The 17,664-nt window shown below is 54.5% G+C and overlaps 1 protein-coding gene across 5 annotated transcripts in view; it reads left to right on the top strand.

The window, feature by feature from the left end:
* Positions 1-3,406: 3,406 nt before the first annotated feature.
* PLA2G6 (phospholipase A2 group VI) overlaps positions 3,407-17,664 on the top strand; it is a 59,861-nt gene continuing 45,603 nt past the window's right edge. Inside the window, exons 1-3 of one of the 5 annotated variants that reach the window (XM_042993252.1) lie at positions 3,447-3,464; positions 6,850-7,142; positions 14,528-14,781. In XM_042993252.1, the coding sequence (XP_042849186.1) occupies positions 7,140-7,142; positions 14,528-14,781 (257 nt within the window). In that variant the 5' untranslated portion in view covers positions 3,447-3,464; positions 6,850-7,139. Of the gene's footprint in view, positions 3,465-6,849; positions 7,143-10,233; positions 10,740-14,189; positions 14,428-14,527; positions 14,782-17,664 lie in introns of those variants that run through there. The other 4 variants (XM_042993255.1, XM_042993253.1, XM_042993251.1 and 1 more) reach the window with 4 other exon arrangements.

Raw genomic sequence — 17,664 nt, 5'->3', positions numbered from 1 at the left:
TGTCACAATTACTCAAAATTCTGCCATTGTAGAAAGCATAGGCGTGTGAATGAATGATGTGGCTGAGTTCCAACAAAACTTTGTTTGGAGGACCAGGTGGTAGGGGGGTTATTTTGCCCGCCCCCGTTCAAGAATCATCTCACAAAGCTTCCCACTGGACAGACCTCACCAATGCCTTCTTGCAATGCCCTCTACACCTTACGCATTCTATCATGACACAAACCCCAACCGTAATGATTCTGCGGTCGTGGTGATTGGATGGGATAACGGGCCATACCGTCGTCTCTCATCCCAGTTTCTATAACAGCCTCCTCACCGGCCTCCCTGTCTCTGCTTTGCCCCTTATGGTCTAATCTTGCCCGAACAGATAATGATCTGTTAAAATGTAAATCCAATCAGGTCACTTGTGCTCAAAAAAACGCTCCCGTGGCTCCCCGTTTCCCGCCAAGTGAAAGCCAAAGTTTTGAAGCAGGGCTCGATCCCACGACCCTGGGACCACGACCCGAAATCAAGAGTCAGACCCTCAACCGACTGACCCACCCAGGTGCCCCTTCCTTAGCTTTTTAATTATAAAAATGTTCAAACACACAGAAAAGGGAGGGATTAACACGACGGCACTCATATACACAACCCCAGATTCAACATGCAAGGTATTTGGAAAGATGCTAATAACATCGTGACACTTCACCCGAAGACTCTAGCAAAACGCACTCCGTGTTTGGCTTTATCTTATCATCTGTCTTCCCACCACAAGACTGCAAACAGCACAAGGGCAGGGATTTTTACCTATTTTGTTCACTGTGGTTTCCTCAGCACCAAGAACATTACTTGGCACCCAGCGGGGACGTCTACAGAGTAGGGAAAGAAAAGAGAAGACAAGGTCCTGATTCTGCTTCTGCCTTTTATTGACGCGTGACTTGGGAGATCATTTCACACTGCAGAACCTAGGTTTCTGCAACAACAGAGTAGGGGGCGCGCCTGGGTGGCTCAGCTGGTTAAGCTTCCTGGGTCTTAAATTCCACTCAGGTCTCCATCTCACAATTCATGGGATCCAGCCCTGTGTCAGGCTCTGCGCCGATAGCTCAGAGGGATTCTCTCTCTCCCCCTCTCTCTCTGCCCCTTCCCTGCTCATGTGTGCGCTCTGTCCCTCTCACAATAAATAAATGAGCATTTAAAAAACACAATAAAGTGGAGGATAATAGTAACTACTTCTCAGCATTGTTGCGAGGATCAGACAAGGTAAGGGTGGAAAACTGCACCATTCGGTAAATTTCAGTTACATTTCCATCCAACTCTGAGGCAGAGGACTTGGTCTAGCCTGATTCTCTGGCTTCTGGGCTCCTAGAAAGCAGACCTTTTGCTCTGCGATGTTTGCAGCTGCCAGCCCCACCGAGATGTTTCTAGCACAGCCCCTCAAGAGAAGTTCTTGGCCCCAATGCAAAATCCAACAGAAACCCAATGGAGTGCATTCCCTTGCCTACTCATTTGCCCCCGGCCCTCCCATTGCTTGATCATTCAGTGCTACCTAATCATCCCCTATACTTCATCTCCTGCTTTATCCACTCCTTTAACAGTTTTCACCGGAAATACCTAGAGGAGGGGCACTCGATCTCATCAGGCCCTGAGATTCTACTTTGTGAATTTCTTTCATGGATCTCTGAGGGTTTCTAACAATTGATCCGGCCTCCCTTGGCCTTTTCTGCATTTCAGGTTCGGTTGTGCGTCTGCGTTGCCAAACTTGTCTTTCAGACCCACTTTGAATACCCGAGTGGGTGTCTGCTGAAGAATGGGACTCGTCCCTCTGAACCTACATGTTTTCTTGGGTCAGATTACTCCGCAGAGGGAGGAATGCCTGGCCTTTTGCAAGCTTCCTGATAACCATCGCCCTAACTCCACTTGTGTGGGGCGTGGAGAGCAAAATATTTGCAGTGAGAAGTCTGAGTCTTCACCTGGTTCTCTCGACTCAAAGCTGAAACTCTTGAGCAAAATTCAAATTGTGGTTTAGGGACATTTTCTTCACCTGTAAAATGCAAACCAGAGGAACTGCAGGGGCACCTGGGTGGCTCAGTCGACTGAGCGTCCAACTTGGGCTCAGGTCATGATCTCATGTTTTGTGGGTTCAAGCCTGGCGTAGGACTCACTACTGTCAGTGCAGAGGCTGCTTCAGATCCTCTGTTCCCCTCTCTCTCTGCCCTTCCCCTGCTTGCACTGTCTCTCTCAAAATAAGTAAACTCAAAAACAAACAAACAAAAAACAAAAAAGAAAAAGAAAGAGAAAGAAAGAAAGAAAGAAAGAAAGAAAGAAAGAAAGAAAGAAAGAAAGAAACTACAATTCAGAGATGATGGATGTGAAGTCAAATTATTTTGTAATGGGTATTAGTTCACGTGATCTGCTTGGTCACAAGCAAATCTGTCACTACAACCCAGGCTCCTCTCTTCTCTTCTGTGTCCCTTTCTCAGCATTACTAATCATAACAACGACCATTTGTTGAAATTCCACTATGTGCAGGCACAGAGATTAATTTATCTCCAGGTCACAACATCCTTATTAAGGATGAGGAGTCCACAGAGACCAAGTCATTTGCTCAAGTTTCTACTAAAAGATATTTCCCGAGATTAGCTTGCTATAGGGCTGCCAGATAACAACGAATATATATATATATATATATATATATATATATACACACACACACACACACACATATATATACATATACACGTTTATATATACATATATATACGTATATATGTATATGTATATATATATTTTTTAGCACAAATGCACTTAGTGTTTTTTTATTTAACACACACACACACACATATATATATACACATATACATATATACGTATATATATACATATATATACGTATATATGTATATGTGTGTATATATATTTTTTAGCACAAATGCACTTAGCGTTTTTTTACTTAAACTGAAAAAGTATTGGTGGTTGAGCCAAAATTCAAATTTAACTGAACGTCTCATATTTTGATTTGCTCAATCTGGGGGTCCCCCGGCAAAATCAAAGCAAGTTCCTCCCCGTGACGCCCTACGTCTCCCTGACACTAGGTTCAGACTCCAGACCTCCGGACCCTTTCCGGAGGCGGAAGGCGGAGAAGGCGGAGACTCCTGCCCCTCATCAACATGTCCACCAACGAGCCGGCGCGAGGACCTTCCGCCCCGCACAGACGTGGCCGCGCCGCGCCGCGGAGGATTGGCTCCAACCCAGGGCCCGGCCTTCCTTGGCGCTGGGAGCCCCTTCCATTGGGCAGTTATAAAACATGGCGGAGCCCCGCCCCCGCCTTCCTCGCACCACCCCCTCGCGGCGCGGGGGCGGGGCCGCAGCGGCGGCCGGGGTAAGGGTTTCGGTGATTGGCGGAGGGCCGTGGCCGGACCGTCACGTGGCCTCGGGCACGTTTGTTTGCGGAAGTAGGAGGAAGTAGATGTGCTGAGTAAGCCGAGGTGAGTGACGGCCCAGGGGAGGCGGGCCTTGAGGGCCCTTCCCAAACCTCCTCCGCGCCCCAATTTCGGTGGTCTCCACCCGGACCCTCCTTCGGACCTCCTTTGTGTTCCCCGGTTTTTAGTCGTGTCCTCCATTGGCCCTCGTGTGACTCCCCCTGAGTGCCCGCAACTTCCGCCCTTTGATCCTCAGCGTCCCCAACTTCCATCTGTGACAGCTCTTGTCTCATCTCGAGCTTGTGACACCCCCACCCCCTGGGTCGCCACCTTCGCCCCTGGGTCCGCCCTTAGTACCCCGGTCTCCTGGATGTGTCTCTCCTCTATCCTGACTTCCTTAGTGAGACCTTCCCCGTCTCCCTCCAGCTCTGGTGCCTCTCAATGCCCTCAGCTTTCACTCTGGGCCGCGTTGATTGACCCGTTTCCTTCCTGTGCCTTTCTCAGTGCTCCCGACTTTTCTGCCTCTGTATTCCCACTTGATCCCTCATTTCACCTCTTTTCTGCCTTTCTCCATTTGTGTCTCCCTTGTTGTCCATTGTACTCTCCCCCATTTCTGACTCGCTTCTCCTTGCTTGTTGTCTCTCATGTGTCTCCAGATTTCATCTGTCCCTGCTCCCCACCAGGTTCCCCATAGCTTCCTCACCCAGGGTCTCCCAACCCACCGATCCGTGTCCAGCTCCTGCTCCCAGAGATGCCCTGACATCTGGTGACAGGGAGTGCATGACCTGTATGACCATGCAACTGAGATGGGCAGGCCCGTGGGCGTGGGACAAGGAGGGCACAGGGCTCAGGGATCTGTGCCCATTTTTTTTTTTTTTTTTTTTTTTTTTAGTGGACTACACATAAACAAATACCTTCCCTTCCCCTGAGCTTCTGGGTCTTTCCCTCACCTGCCCTTTCACCCACCCAACAGGATGTTAGGCAGGTTTGGGTTGGCAACACAGATGCCCCACCCTTGCACTGAATGCAGTGTTTCTGTCATTGTCTCTGCTTTAAAATGTTCCTGGAGTGTGGAGGCTGTTTTCTGTCCCAAGTCTCAGTTTCCTTATCTGTGAAAGGGGGATTGTATTTCCTGCCCTCGGAAGGCTGCCGTGAGGTTGAAATTTTGAGAAAATGTAGCAGATGAAGCTTCGTCATCGGCACGGTCCTGTACAAACGCATGGGTTGGCTATTGTGTCATAGGCGGGAAAGGGAAAGGGATAAAAGGACAAAAAGCAAGGAGGGAAAGGCAAGTAGGAGCATTGTCTTCATTTAGCATTTGGCCGTATTTATGGCTCATCTGCTGTGAGTTAGGCTCTTTTGTGTGTTGCTGCTTTTACCATCCATTCATTCCTCATTTATTGAGCAACTATTTATGGACTGTTTATTATGTTCTGGGCTCCTCTTGACGTAGCCAATGTCATTCCTATTTCACGTAAGGAAGAGAGGCACCAGGTGTTGAGAGGAGACTGGAGTCCCACCCTGAATACCGTACTTTATAACGCCCGTGTGATTGCCCTGCTGGGCAAGGGTCACTCGTGTTGTCTCAGGGCCCAGGGCCCTTTTTCTCCCTTCTGTGGATTGCTTTCTCGTTAAGGGATAGCATCCTCAAAGGAGAATTTCCTTTTCACTCAGCAGAATGACGTCACCAAGAGATAGAGGAAGTGCTGTGTGTGGGTCTGCCAACATGTGCTGGGCGTGTATGCATGAACGGGGTGAGGGGGTGTAGTGAAGGGACTGTGTTACGAGCTTCACTTCACAGAGGGTGGCTCCTGGGAGAACGTTTTAATAGACCCGTGCCTTAAATCCCTCTTGTCTTTTCTGATCCGTCTTCATTTTTGCGGGCGATCTCATCCGGTCTCATAGCTTTAAGCACCGTCTCTACTCTGACAACTCCCAAATTTATGTCTCCAGTCCAGTCTAGGTCTTTCCCCTGGATGATAGACTCACCTTGCATATAATGGCTTGCCCAGCACCTCAAATGGAGGCCTTTCCGAGTCAAAAGCATTCAGAATTAAGCTCCTGACATTCATCTCCTGCGCCCCCTTCGGCCCTGCCCCACCTTCCACCAAAATCTTCCCTTCCTCCCCGCCCCTTACTTTCCCATCTTTAGGAAATGGCAGTATCCTTTTTTCTTTTCTTTTCTTTTCTTTTTTTTTTAAATGTAAGTTTATTTATTTATTTTGAGAGAGACAGAGACTGTGTGAGCAGGGGAGGGGCAGAGAGCGAGGAAGAGAGAGAGAATCCTGAGCAGGCTCCACACTGTCAGCACAGAGCCCGACACGGGGCTCAAACCCACATACCGTGAGATCATGACCGGAGCCGAAGTCGGACGCTTAACCCACTGAGCCACCCAGGTGCCCCTTCTTTCTTTTTTAACGATATTGTTTTGTTTTGTTTTTTTGTTTTTTGTTTTTTTCTAAATTTATTTTTGAGACCGAGAGAGACAGAGCACGAGTGGGGGAGGGACAGAGAGAGAGGGAGACACAGAATCCGAAGCAGGCTCCAGGCTCTGAGCTGTCAGCACAGAGTCCGACGCGGGGCTCGAATTCACAGACCGCGAAATCATGACCTAAGCCGAAGGGGGACACTGAACCAAACGAGCCACCCAGGTGCCCCAGAAAATGGCAGTATTCTTCTTCAGTTGCTTAGACCAGGGCTGTGAGGTTATCCTTGAAGCCTCTCTACACCCTGCCGTCCAGCCAGTGATCTGTTAATGTTGCTCCTTTGCTCTAGGCCTTGCAATGGCTTCTCCTCTCACTTGTACACGCCTGGCGCTCCATTACCCCCCTGACCTCATTGGCTCCCTTGCTGTGCCCGGAACTCATCAGGCATGCTGCAGCCCCAGGGCCTTTGCACTCGCTCTTCCTTCTGCCTGGACAACTCTGCACCTGGGTGTCCGTACCATTTCTGCCCTCATTTCCTTTTAGTCTTTATTCAAGGTCACGTCCTTCGTCAGGACTTCCCCGGTCACCCTGTCCAAAATTTCAGTCTCTACCTCCACACTTCCTATCCCTCTTCTTTGGTTGACTTTTCTTCTCAGCATCTAAGTAGCACCTAAAACCAACGTATCTGTGTTGCCCATTTATCTTTTTATTATTATTATTATTATTTATAGCTGTCTCTAAAACAGAAGTTCTAGGACAGCAGGGGCTTTTGTCTATGTTGCTCACATCAGCGGAATCTCTGCTGTTAGAACAATGCCTACCACAGAGTAGGGCCTCGATAAATATTTATGGAGTGATTCATAAAATGGGCCACCCTGTACCTAGGCACGAGCCCAAAGATCTCTTCAGGCGATCGGTGTCTCCCGTCCTTGGGAGCCCCAGCAACACATCTGGGGCAGCCCGCTGTCAGCTGTGGTCTAGCCAAGCAGAGCAAATGAAAACAGAAACCTTCTCCTCTCTTGAAGGGCGTTTGCCTCTGGCGCGTGTGAATGGCGCTGCGTTTTGAGACGGGAGCCTTAGCTTTCGGAGGACAAGAGGTTGACCGTCGAGCCACTCGGCCACTTTCCGTTCAGGCTTTCTCCCTGAAGGCAGTTTGAGGATGACGAGATGGCGTGCCAGCGGCCGACCCCTTGGGTGCAGAGCCTGGCAAGTTACATAACGTCCTGCGCCTCAGTTTCCCGTGTGCAACGTGGATAGAAGTGCACCTTCTCTTAGGAGAGTCGTGAAGATTAAATGCGATAATTGCCTCAGCCACATGGTGAGGTGCGGGGTGCCCCGTGGGTGCTGAGTGCACGTGGCAGTGTTGTTTCCTGGGTACAGGGACGGGAACCAGCTCTCCTCGTTCCTCGCTCACATCAGGGGTTTGGGATGCGCTGGGATCAAAGAGAACATCTGGAGGAACCTTTTGGTTTGGAGGCAGCTTTGGCGGTCCAGAGCCTGGAGGGGGGATGGAAAGAAAGGACATTTGACCTACCCCTACTTTCATCCAGTCTTGTCTCATGCACTAATGGAGCACTGACTGTTTGCAGGCCCCGTGCGTACCGCAGTTCAGGAGTCCAAAGAAGAAGGCACGAGGGGCCCCCCGCCTGGGTGGCTCAGGCGGTTAAGCTTCCGACTCTTGATCTCAGCTCGGGTGTGGATCTCAGGGTCGTGAGCTCAAGCCCCGTGTTGGGCTCCGCCTGGGGCGTGAAGCCTACTTTAAAATTAAAAAAATTAAATAAAAGGAGAAGAAGCCATGAGTCCAGCCACCAGGCAGTACCTCCCACTTCTTTTCTCTGGGCCTTGGTTTCCCTGTGTGCCAGACAGGGACAGCACCCGCACCTTCCTTCCTTCACGGGTGTTTGTGGGCTTTGGGACAGCCAACAGAGGTGGGACATGTTTGCCAGCCATAAAGTGGGGTGGTCTCGTGAGAGGGCCTCATGAGGCGGTGCGCTCACGTGCTGAGAGGTGCGGCCGGCGGGGCCGAAGGAAGGAAGGCGGTGCTCGGCCTGGGCTCGGTGCCCTGACCACCCTGCCCGGGCAGTGGACCGAGGAGACACATCAGCCGCACAGGAGGGATCGCTGGCCCGTGCCAATTGTTCCAATCATGGGACATCCTGTCCTAAGCAGCCGGGGCTCGGGAAGCCTGATTTACAACTCGAGCGGTCCTGTGTGTGCTCCCAGGATCCCCCACGAGGCCAGGCCTGTGAGGTCAGCTTCCTGGCCCGGCTGCCTGTGGGATCCTGTCACGCACCTCTCCCGGGCAGCTGTCCTGGGCCTCTGGCTGGGCTTCGTCCAGAAGGAAGCAGAGGGCTTAAAGAGGTCCCCTGCTTAGACTTGGAATGAGCTCAGCTTCAGGTGTATAAAGCCAGACTTTCCAGACCAAAGCTCGGTGCCACTCGGGAAGCCCAGCAGGTGCCCCATAAAGGTTCTCCCGAGGTTTCCACGGTGGCGATGTGCTGGGCAGTGGGTGGGGCATGGGGGTGTGTGGCCTGTTACCACCTGCAAGGGAGTAAGAGAGGAGGGGAGGGTGCCTCGAAGGTGCCGGCCCTGTGACCTTCCGGTGGCACTCGCTCATTTGTTCTCATTCGCCAAACGCTTATTTGTTTTTTATTAAAAATAATTTTTTAATGTTTATTTATTTTTGAGAGAGAGGGAGAGAGAGACAGAGTATGAGCAGGGGAGGGGCAGAGAGAGAGGGAGACACAGAATCCGAAGCAGGCTCCGGGCCCCGAGCCATCAGCACAGAGCCTGACGCGGGGGCTCGAACTCACAGCCCGCGAGATCGTGACCTGAGCCGAAGTCGGACGCCCAGCCGACTGAGCCACCCAGGCGCCCCGAAACATGTATTAAATATCCACTGTTCATTGGGAGCAGCGTGCCATGTGCTTGGGTAAAAAAATAGAGGGGAGCGACCCAAGCCAACAGATGCACCGTCATCATCACGGGAGAAAGGCTCCTTTGGGGGAGCCGCTGGGCTGTGTGAGGGTGCCCGCAGGGCTGAGAGTAGGGGAGGCCTAGGGTATGACTTTTAGATGCGGAGTCCTGTGAGCCGGTTCTTGAAGGACGCGGAGGGTTTTTTCGTTTGTCTGACGGTGCGAGCGTACCATGAGGCAGAGGAGGAAAGCAGGGGAACACAGTCTAGGCAGGGGTGTGTGTGCAGGTGCGGGGAGGCCGGGGGTGGGGGGGGCATGTTCCAGGAGGTCTCTGGTGCAGCGTGGCTGGAGGAGGGGTGCAGGAGGTGGGCTCGGCCAGCTCCTGTGGGCGCTTGCCTCCCTGGCCCGGAGCTTGGGCTGCCTCTGGAAGGCGGTGGGAAGTCTGTGGGCAGGTGGGGGCATCCGATCTGCATCCTGCGGTAGGCACAGAGGGGCTGTAGGGCTGGACAGGCTGACCTGGCTTTCGTGTCGCACGGGCACCGAAAGGATATAGTGCAGGCTGGGAGTGTGGCAGGGGGGACCTGTGTGGCACCCTGAGTCTCCACAGGGCGCAGCGGGGGCAGGGAGAGGACGATCCAGGTAGGACAGGTAGCCAGTTTGAAAACGCGGGGCCACCCCTGTCTCTGAAAGAGAGAACCGTCCCAAGGAGGAGGACGGGGGACGGGGCCCAGGACCCGGCGGCTTTGCACTTCCTCCCTTGCTTGACCCCTGCCTGCGGTCCCTCGGGGACTTCCCGGCAGAGGTGGAACCAGACATTTGGGGACGGAGTTCTCCACAACCCCCGCTGTAACCAGCCCACGTGCTCCCCGCTCCTCATGGCACTTCTTGAGCTGTGTCGTCTGCAAGCTAATTAATTAATTTAGAGAGAAGAGAGCGAGCAGGGCAGGGGCAGAGAGAGGGAGAGAGAATCCCAAGCAGGCTCTGTGCTGACGGCGGGGAGCCTGACGTGGGGCTCAAACTCCCAAACCGTGAGATGGTGACCCGAGTCGAAACCAAGAGTCGGAGGCTCAACCCACTGAGCCCTCCCCCGCCAGGCGTCCCCCGCTTTAAATTAGATGCTGGCAGAGTGGCTCCGTGGCGACCAGTCTTCATGTTGATCCCAGCAGTGCCCGTGGTGCCCATCCATGCCGCCCAGGCCCTGTGAAGGTGCTCGTCCCCGGACACGTCATACGGGCCGTCTCCCTATCTTCCCACAGGTTCTCTTGTGTTCCGTCTGTGGGGTGGCCTTTCACCCGGGACCCCACTGCAAAGTTCAGCTCAAGAATCACGTCGTGCAGTCCTCCTTTCCTGACTCTTCTCCCTCCACCCCCCACCAGGGGACAGAGACTGGGCTTGGGTCCCCCCGGGGCTGCTCATTTTATGAACCCAACCGGCCGCTTCCGGGGAACTCACCAGAGACGCCACCCGTTGGTTCCAATCTGTCTGTGACCCCAGTACTGTTTTTTTGTTTTGTTTTGTTTTCTTTTTTGGTGGACATCGGTATGTCCCACTTGAACTTGCCCTTCCCACACCCACAGTCTGAGGCCTCCCCGGGCCTCAGTTACTTTATCTCTAAAATGGGGACACTAGGACGCGTCCTTCCTGCCTGACAGGTCGTCTCCCCTAGGGGCGCCTCACCCAGCAGAAGAAGACTTTCTGAGTCTTCCCTGAAGAAACCAAGCAGGCGGGCTGGGCCTTTGACAGGGGGATGGGTCAGCAAAAATAAGGAGAAGAGGCCAGAAAAATCCGGCCTCACTGAAGGGAAGACGTAGTGGACACCCGGAAATCGCAGGAGTACAGAGGCGGGACTGGCAGCGTCCCCCTCACCACAAAAGCTCCTGCTCTTCTGCCTGTGGCATCTGAGAGCTGCTCAAAGCCTTAGGTGCCCAGGAGCGGACAGTCCCTGTCAGATGACCTTGGTGTCCCCTGCGCCACCACCTACGTGCAGGGAGCAAGCCCAGGTGAGGAGCCGTAGAGACCGGGTATCAGCAGATGAAAGCGAGTGTTGATGATCTGGGGAGGGAGGTCAAGGGCAAGTAGCTGTGAGAAGCCAGAGGCAGGGGTGAGGGGGCTGGGGGGGGGGGCGCTGTTCCCATGGCAGCCTGCTTCCCAGCCCCGCGTGCTCCCCGCTGCAGCCTCGCTGGAAACAACGTGGGCTCCAAGGTCAGGGGCAGGATGGGAGGGAGAGCGCAGAAGCGAGGCAAGAGGGAAGCACAGGCATGCGCTCTGTCTGCTTCTCACTTGCTGCTTTCCGGGCTGGTCTGTTATGATTGTTCCAGGATGTGGCCCAGGGGTTTCATTTCCTTTCTTCTACCTTGTGATAACAATGGCCCCTGTTTGTGTGCCCACGGTCGGCCAGCGTCTGGGACGCTTTCCCTCCATTGTGTCATTTCACCCTCACGCCCACCCTGGAAGCCTCCGGGTGATGGCCAGACCTGTCCTTTCTGTGGCCAGGCTGTCGTCAGCATGTGGGAGGCAGCCCGGCCACCAGCCCCAGGACCCTGAGGAAGGCGTCTTCTCCTCTGGGGCCGGATGTCTGCTTTTCCATCCAGCTGGTCGCCCGCGGTGACTCTCCCCTCAACCTCCAGTGGGCTCATGGGCGCTGGTACTCTGGACTGTACCCACTGCCTCTGAGCCCCTCTCCTGGTGCCACCCGCCTGCTCTCTGGGAAGCCTCTGTGCTGCTTTTCTTTTTTCTTTTTTTTCTTTTTTAAAAAATGTTTATTTATTTTTGAGAGAGAGGGAGAGACAGAGCACGAGCAGGGGAGGGGCAGAGAGACAGGGAGACACAGCATCCAAAGCAGGCTCCAGGCTCCGAGCTGTCTGCGCAGAGCCCGATGCGGGGCTCGAACTCACGAGCTGTGAGATCATGACCTGAGCCAAAGTCGGACGCTCAACCGACTGAGCCACCCAGGCGCCCCTGTGTTGATTTTCTAAGCCGGTCCTGACCCCCGTGGGCCCCCATTTCCCCAGCTGTGGGCCCCAGGGGCTCAGCCCGCACTCCTGTTTTCTTTAAAAGAAATAGAATCATCACACACACAAAATCCTTTTCCATTCCATTTGACAAATAGGAAAAAGGGGGAAAAAATGGCCCATAAACCCGATATCCTCATCTCCCCTTAGTATTTTGGTATTTTTCTATCACTTCCGTCGTGGTTGTTGCATAATTTTTACTCAGTTAAATTACGTTTTAACAGGCTTGCTGTGGGTCACGCCTGTGCCAGGGGTGAGTGCACGTTGGTGAAACGACCAAGCACCTGTCCTTAAGAAGCTCAGACTCTCTCTAGAGCCAGCCTGTCTGGCTCTAACCCTTGTTCCTTCACCCACTAGCTGTGTGACCTTGGGCCCGTTGCTTTACCTCTCTGTTCCTTGATTTTCTCATAGGTACGACGAGGATGGTAATGGTAACAATTTCATAGGGTGGTGGTACAGATTAAAGATGAGTATATGTCAAGTTCTTGGCCCAGGGCCAGAGAGCACAGAGAGGCACATGAGTGTTTGGTCCGGCTGGTGTGGTGTCAGGCAGGAGGATCAAGGAGAGGAAGGACATAGCAGATAGACAGCTCAACAATGGACAGGCAAGGCGGTGCGAGACAGCCCTGCTTTCTGGAACCTTGTGAGGTTTGGAGCCCAGTGGGTGGGACCGACCGGGAGAGGCTGCGCGGAGAGGCAGGGGCCTTGCGGTCGAGTTTGCGGTTCACAAACAGCACAGGGAGCGTCGAGGACTCGACGCCACGGAGCCTGTAACGCCACCGCGTGCTTCCTGAGCTGTAACGGTCACCATGACTGTCTCTCGTGACTCCAGGGGCTCTCTGGAGTAAACACGGCGGAATTTACAATTCCTGTGACGTTGGGTGTAGAAGTTACTTCCGTTTCTGGGTGAAAACAAACATTGTTGCCTCGCACACTGATGCGTGTGCCACGCCTTCTGTCTCGGGGGCGTCTTTTCCAGGGACAATTTCCCATGCCGTCTTTTGGGGTCCCTCCCGTCTCCTCTGGCTATGGGGAGGGGCGCAGGCCCCCCCCCCCCCCAGCACCTCTGTCCTTTCCGTTCCCAAGGGCAGGAGAAAGGAGGACCTTGGCACAGGTCTAAACATTCTTAAGGAAGTTTTCATTTAACCTCAGAGCACACGAGAAGTGAGCACTGGCCTCACTTTAAAGGGGACACTGAGGCTCACAGCCTGCTCCCGCCACATCTTATTACCGATCACAAGACGAAGGGTGCTGCACAGCTGTAGAGCACTTTCAAAACTTGGCAAGCACGGTCTCCGTGCCTCAGTTTCCTTATCTGTCAGAGGGAGGGCGATCGGAGTAAAGAGGACTAATAGTGTTTATTGAACGTTCGCTGTCTGCAGGTTCTGTTACCGGGCACCGTTACGGTCCTCACGGTGCACATAAGGACACTGAGACACAGAGAGGTTAAGTGACTTGCCCGAGGACACACAGCTGGTAAGGATTTGAACACAGTTTTGCTCCAGCACCCTGCCTCGTGTGGTTTTCTCAGAATGGAACGAGACAGTCACGTAAGATGCTTGGCCCAGGGCCTGTTGCCCAGTCAGTCAGGGCTCAGTAAACGTCCCCTGATGTAATTATCGTCATTGACGCTTGTTCCCTTCCTAGGTGGTTCTTCCGTAGGCTTCTTGTTCTTTTTATCCACAAGCTCGATCCTCTCCTCAAGAGCTGGGCCAGAGTGTGGCCAGGGTCCATCCACATGTCCACCCTCCCCCGGGGTGCCCACACTCCCATTCTCTGTCCTCTATGTCTGTTCTTCTGGCAGGCGACTTCCCGACCCGGAGCCAGAGGGCAGCCTGTAGCTAAATGTCACCCAGCTTTGGTGGCCCTGCCTCAGGAATGCAGCATGCTTTCTGGGAGCCTAGGCAACAGTGAGACGTCTGATTCTGTCATCCCAACTGGGAACAGTTTCCACGGCAGAAACCGTGACCCTTTGAACCTGACACGTGAATGTGTTTCCATCCAAACACACGTTTGTGGCGTCTAAGTCTTGACGTTCACGTTCATTGCCGAGGCACTTGGGAAGCCGGTGGTAGCAGGCACCAAAAATTGGAGACAAAACCCCCCCGATGGAGTGTGGGACGATCCTGGTCCCCTTGCGGCTTCTTGTAGAGACGGGACACTGGCTTCGTTTGCAGAATTGAAATGACTCATGGCAAGCTTTCTGAATGCTAAAATCCTGACTCTGAACCTCAGGTAGCAAGAACCCCTCCATCTGGACAGAGCAGTATCGTCTATGTGTATTCATATCTGCCATCTTCTTTTTTTAAGTTATTTATTTTGAGAGAGAGAGAGAGAGGGAGAATCCCAAGCCGACTCCATGCTGTCAACACAGAGCCCGACGTGGGGCTCGAACTCGCGCACTGTGAGATCATGACCCGAGCCGAGATCAAGAGTCGGACACTTAACCGACTGAGCCACCCAGGCGCCCCTTTGCCGTCTCGTTGAGTGACACGGCTCCACGCTACAGACGAGGAAGCTGAGGCTCCGTTGGGGAAACTGGTCAGGAAGCAGGAGGGGTCTGGTCCCCTGGGAGTGGTGGCGGCTTCCCATCTGGCCTTCTTACCCCCTACCCAGTGTCATTTCTCTTTCTCTCCCTCCTTTCCAGGTCCCTCCAGGCCCAGAACCAGCAGCACTGGTGGGGAGAGATCTGGGAGCCCGTGCAGGAAACTGCTACCCTTGGTGAGGTGGGCATGGGAGACCGAGCCCAGCTGACCAGAGACCCCGTTTTCTTCCAGACCGAGGGGGCAGGTGGCAGGGCCTCCCCACCTGCCCCGCGGAAGATGCAGTTCTTTGGGCGCCTGGTCAACACCCTCAATAGCGTCACCAACTTGTTCTCGAACCCGTTCCGGGTGAAGGAGGTGGCTGTGGCGGACTACGTCTCGAGTGGCCGGATTCGGGAGGAAGGGCAGCTGGTTCTGTTCCAGAACTTTCCCAACCGCACATGGGACTGCATCCTGGTCAACCCCAGGAACTCACAGAACGGATTCCGGTGGGTGACGACGGGCTCCCACACGCACCTCTGTCCTTTGACTCCTTGCACCGGAGGTCCCTTGGGCGAAAAGCAGCTTCTTTGGGCCTAACATCTGAGGGCTCTGGAGTGGGGGGGGGGAGGGGGGGCACCTCCTAGTCTCTGTACCTTCTGGCCTGTCAGGGGCCCTGCAGCAGGGGTGTGGGGATAGAAGCCTAGGCTTCGTCCTGCCTCCAGGCTGGACCCATGCTGCGGGAGGGAAGGAGGAGGGACAGGAAAGCCGAGAAGGGTCAGATCGGGTCAGATCGAGGGATCACCTGTAGCCCCTGGATCTTTAAAGGCGTGACTGTCCTTGTAGGGGCCGGCCAGGGTGCGGGAGAATGTGTAAGGAGTGGACAGCGCTCACTTTTCAGGGCATGCTGGGTCTCCCGTGGGCTGGAAGGAAAGGGCGGGAAGCCAGGACAGGGCCAAGAGAACTGAGCCAGCTGCAGAGCCGAGTGGCGCAGGGGTGGAGAAGCGGCCGAGCACCCGAAACGCAGGGTCCAGAGGAGCCTGGCGGATTGGCACTGGGCTAGTGCTGGTGGGCCTTTTTCCATCCGTTCATCCGTCTGGCCGGCCCACCGTCCACCCCTTCACCACACACCGGGCGTCTCCAGTGGCTCGGGAGTCCCAGGCCCTGGGCCAGGCCCAGCTGGCGCTGTGAGACACGCTTCGTGTCCTTACGGAATGTGCAGTCTTCGGGGGAGGCCACGTGCACAACCAGGCACCGTAACAGCCACGTGCGGAGAGCCGTGGCAGGGGCGGACAGTGGGGACGCGGGAGGTGATTGCTTCCCGATGGGCTACCCCGAGCCTAGAATGCGTAGGAACGTGCCCGGCAGAGGAGAGTGGATAAGGTCATTCCAGACGTGCAGAGGCGTGGAGGTGGGGGGCGCCTGCAGGCTGACAGGCCGGGTCGGATCCCCGGTGCGTGTGAGGCTTTGGTGAGAAGTGAGGCCGGAGGGAGCCTCCGGGGCCGTTCCGATCGAGGAGGCGTGCCAGCAGGATCTCAGCGGTGAGCTGGGGGGTCAGTGTCCAGCCAACAGGAGGAAAGTGGAGGCGGCCTATCAGGGGAGAATCCAAGCCTGGCTCTACAGAGAAACTGAGGCAGAGGCCCCCACAGTGGGCAAAGAACACAGTTCAGCAGCCAGGGGGGACACCAGTTTTAAACAGCAGAGCTAGTCCACACGCCGGGCACAGATGGGCCTGAGCGGATGGCCATCCTGCTGGCCTTGGTCAGGACAGGGCAGGCAGGCTTCCCGTGGCTCCAGAACTCCTCCCCAGGCCCGCAGCTGAGGGCGGCCGGTCCCCTCTTTGGAGCACCACTCAGCTTTGCTTTTGGGGCACCCAGCCCTGGGAGCTCTACCGGCCTCCCCCATCACCCAGGTCCTGTCCACTACAAATGTCCTTTGACAGGGTTCCAGATCCGACTCAGCAAGCTCGAGCCCCACTGTGGGCACACTTCCATCCAGGGGGTTCAGCCCTTTGCCAACAGCTTATTAACTACATGTTTATTTTTTTCATGTATTTTATTTTTAATGTTTATTGATTTGTTTAACAAATAATTTATTTACAAGCAGGGGAGGGGCAGAGAGAGGGAGACACAGAATCGGAAGCAGGCTCCAGGCTCTGAGCTGTCGGCACAGAGCCCGACGCGGGGCTCGAACTCATGAACTGTGAGTTCATGGCCTGCGCCGAAGTCGGACGCTTAACCGACTGAGCCACCCAGGCGCCCCAACTACATGTTTATTTACTACCTTTAATTAGGGGGCCACTTTATACTACGTTCACATATGGTACATGAGCACATCCTCCAGTGACCTTTAGAAGGAAGCAAGGAAGGCAGTATCCCATTTTATGGGTAGGAAAACTGAGGCTCGGGAAGATAAGGGAGTCATTCAAGGTTGCACGGGAAGCAGTGAGGAAACGGAACCTGTGTCCTCTGGTTCCTAAGCCTTTTCTCTTCCTGCGCCGTTGTGTTTTTCTGAGCCTTTAGACGGAATAGGGAGCGTCGGGTGTGGTTTCGAGCCAAGCGCGCGTCTCCTCTCAGAATCCCTGACCTCCCTCGCCTGGCTCTGGACTCTTCCTCCTCTTCTTCTGCCCTGCTCCCACCCAGGCGTTTCTGTCTCAGCAGGTGGCATCACCATCCATCTGCGTGGTTGTGCAATCCGGAAACCCAGGAGTGATCCTCGGTTCCTCGGGCTCCGTCACCCCCAGATCCGGGTCACGACTGAGTTCTGTCGGGTGCCCCTCCCAAGCACATGTTGAGTCTGCCGCTGCTTCTCCATCAGTCATGCTTAGCTTTGGCCTGAGTGATTTCTCCCAAGTGACAGCCACGGCAGACAGCTCTGCTCTGCAGAGACCCCAGGGGCCCGGGCTCTTGCTGTCTTGTTCTGCCGTGGGTGGCCTTCATTTTCTAGGTCACCACCTGGTCCCAGGTGGGCCATCACGGCCGTCTTCCCAGTCGGCAGAAAAATGAAGCACAGGGTGAGAAAAGGCACGCTCTCCTTCTTAGGGGCTTCCCGGAAGTTGCGCAGAAGCCTTTCACCTGAATCCCTTTGGCCCGGACGTGGTGGTCACGTGGCCACAGCTAACCGCAAGGGAGGCTGGGAAGCCGAGCCTTGTATTCCAGCCGCGTGCCAATCCAAAATCCGGGGCTCTGTTTTTCTCCATTTTGCTGCCGCCTCTCTTTCCAGGCCGTGGTCATTGTACACACAGACTCCAGCTGCACCCCCCGCCCCCCAGCCTCTGGCTCTCCTCCCATCCTCTTCCAAGCTGCTGTCAGAGCAGAGCTTTCCAGAGCACAAATCTGATCCCTCCCTTCCCTGCTTCACTCTTCAAGAACTCCCTATTTCCTTAACTCATC

Source organism: Panthera tigris, chromosome B4 (genome assembly GCF_018350195.1).
Source record: "Panthera tigris isolate Pti1 chromosome B4, P.tigris_Pti1_mat1.1, whole genome shotgun sequence".
In the NCBI taxonomy this organism is placed as follows: Eukaryota; Metazoa; Chordata; class Mammalia; order Carnivora; family Felidae; genus Panthera; species Panthera tigris.
The sequence above is the reverse complement of the archived record's forward strand: the minus strand, read 5'-3'. Positions and strand labels throughout refer to the sequence as shown.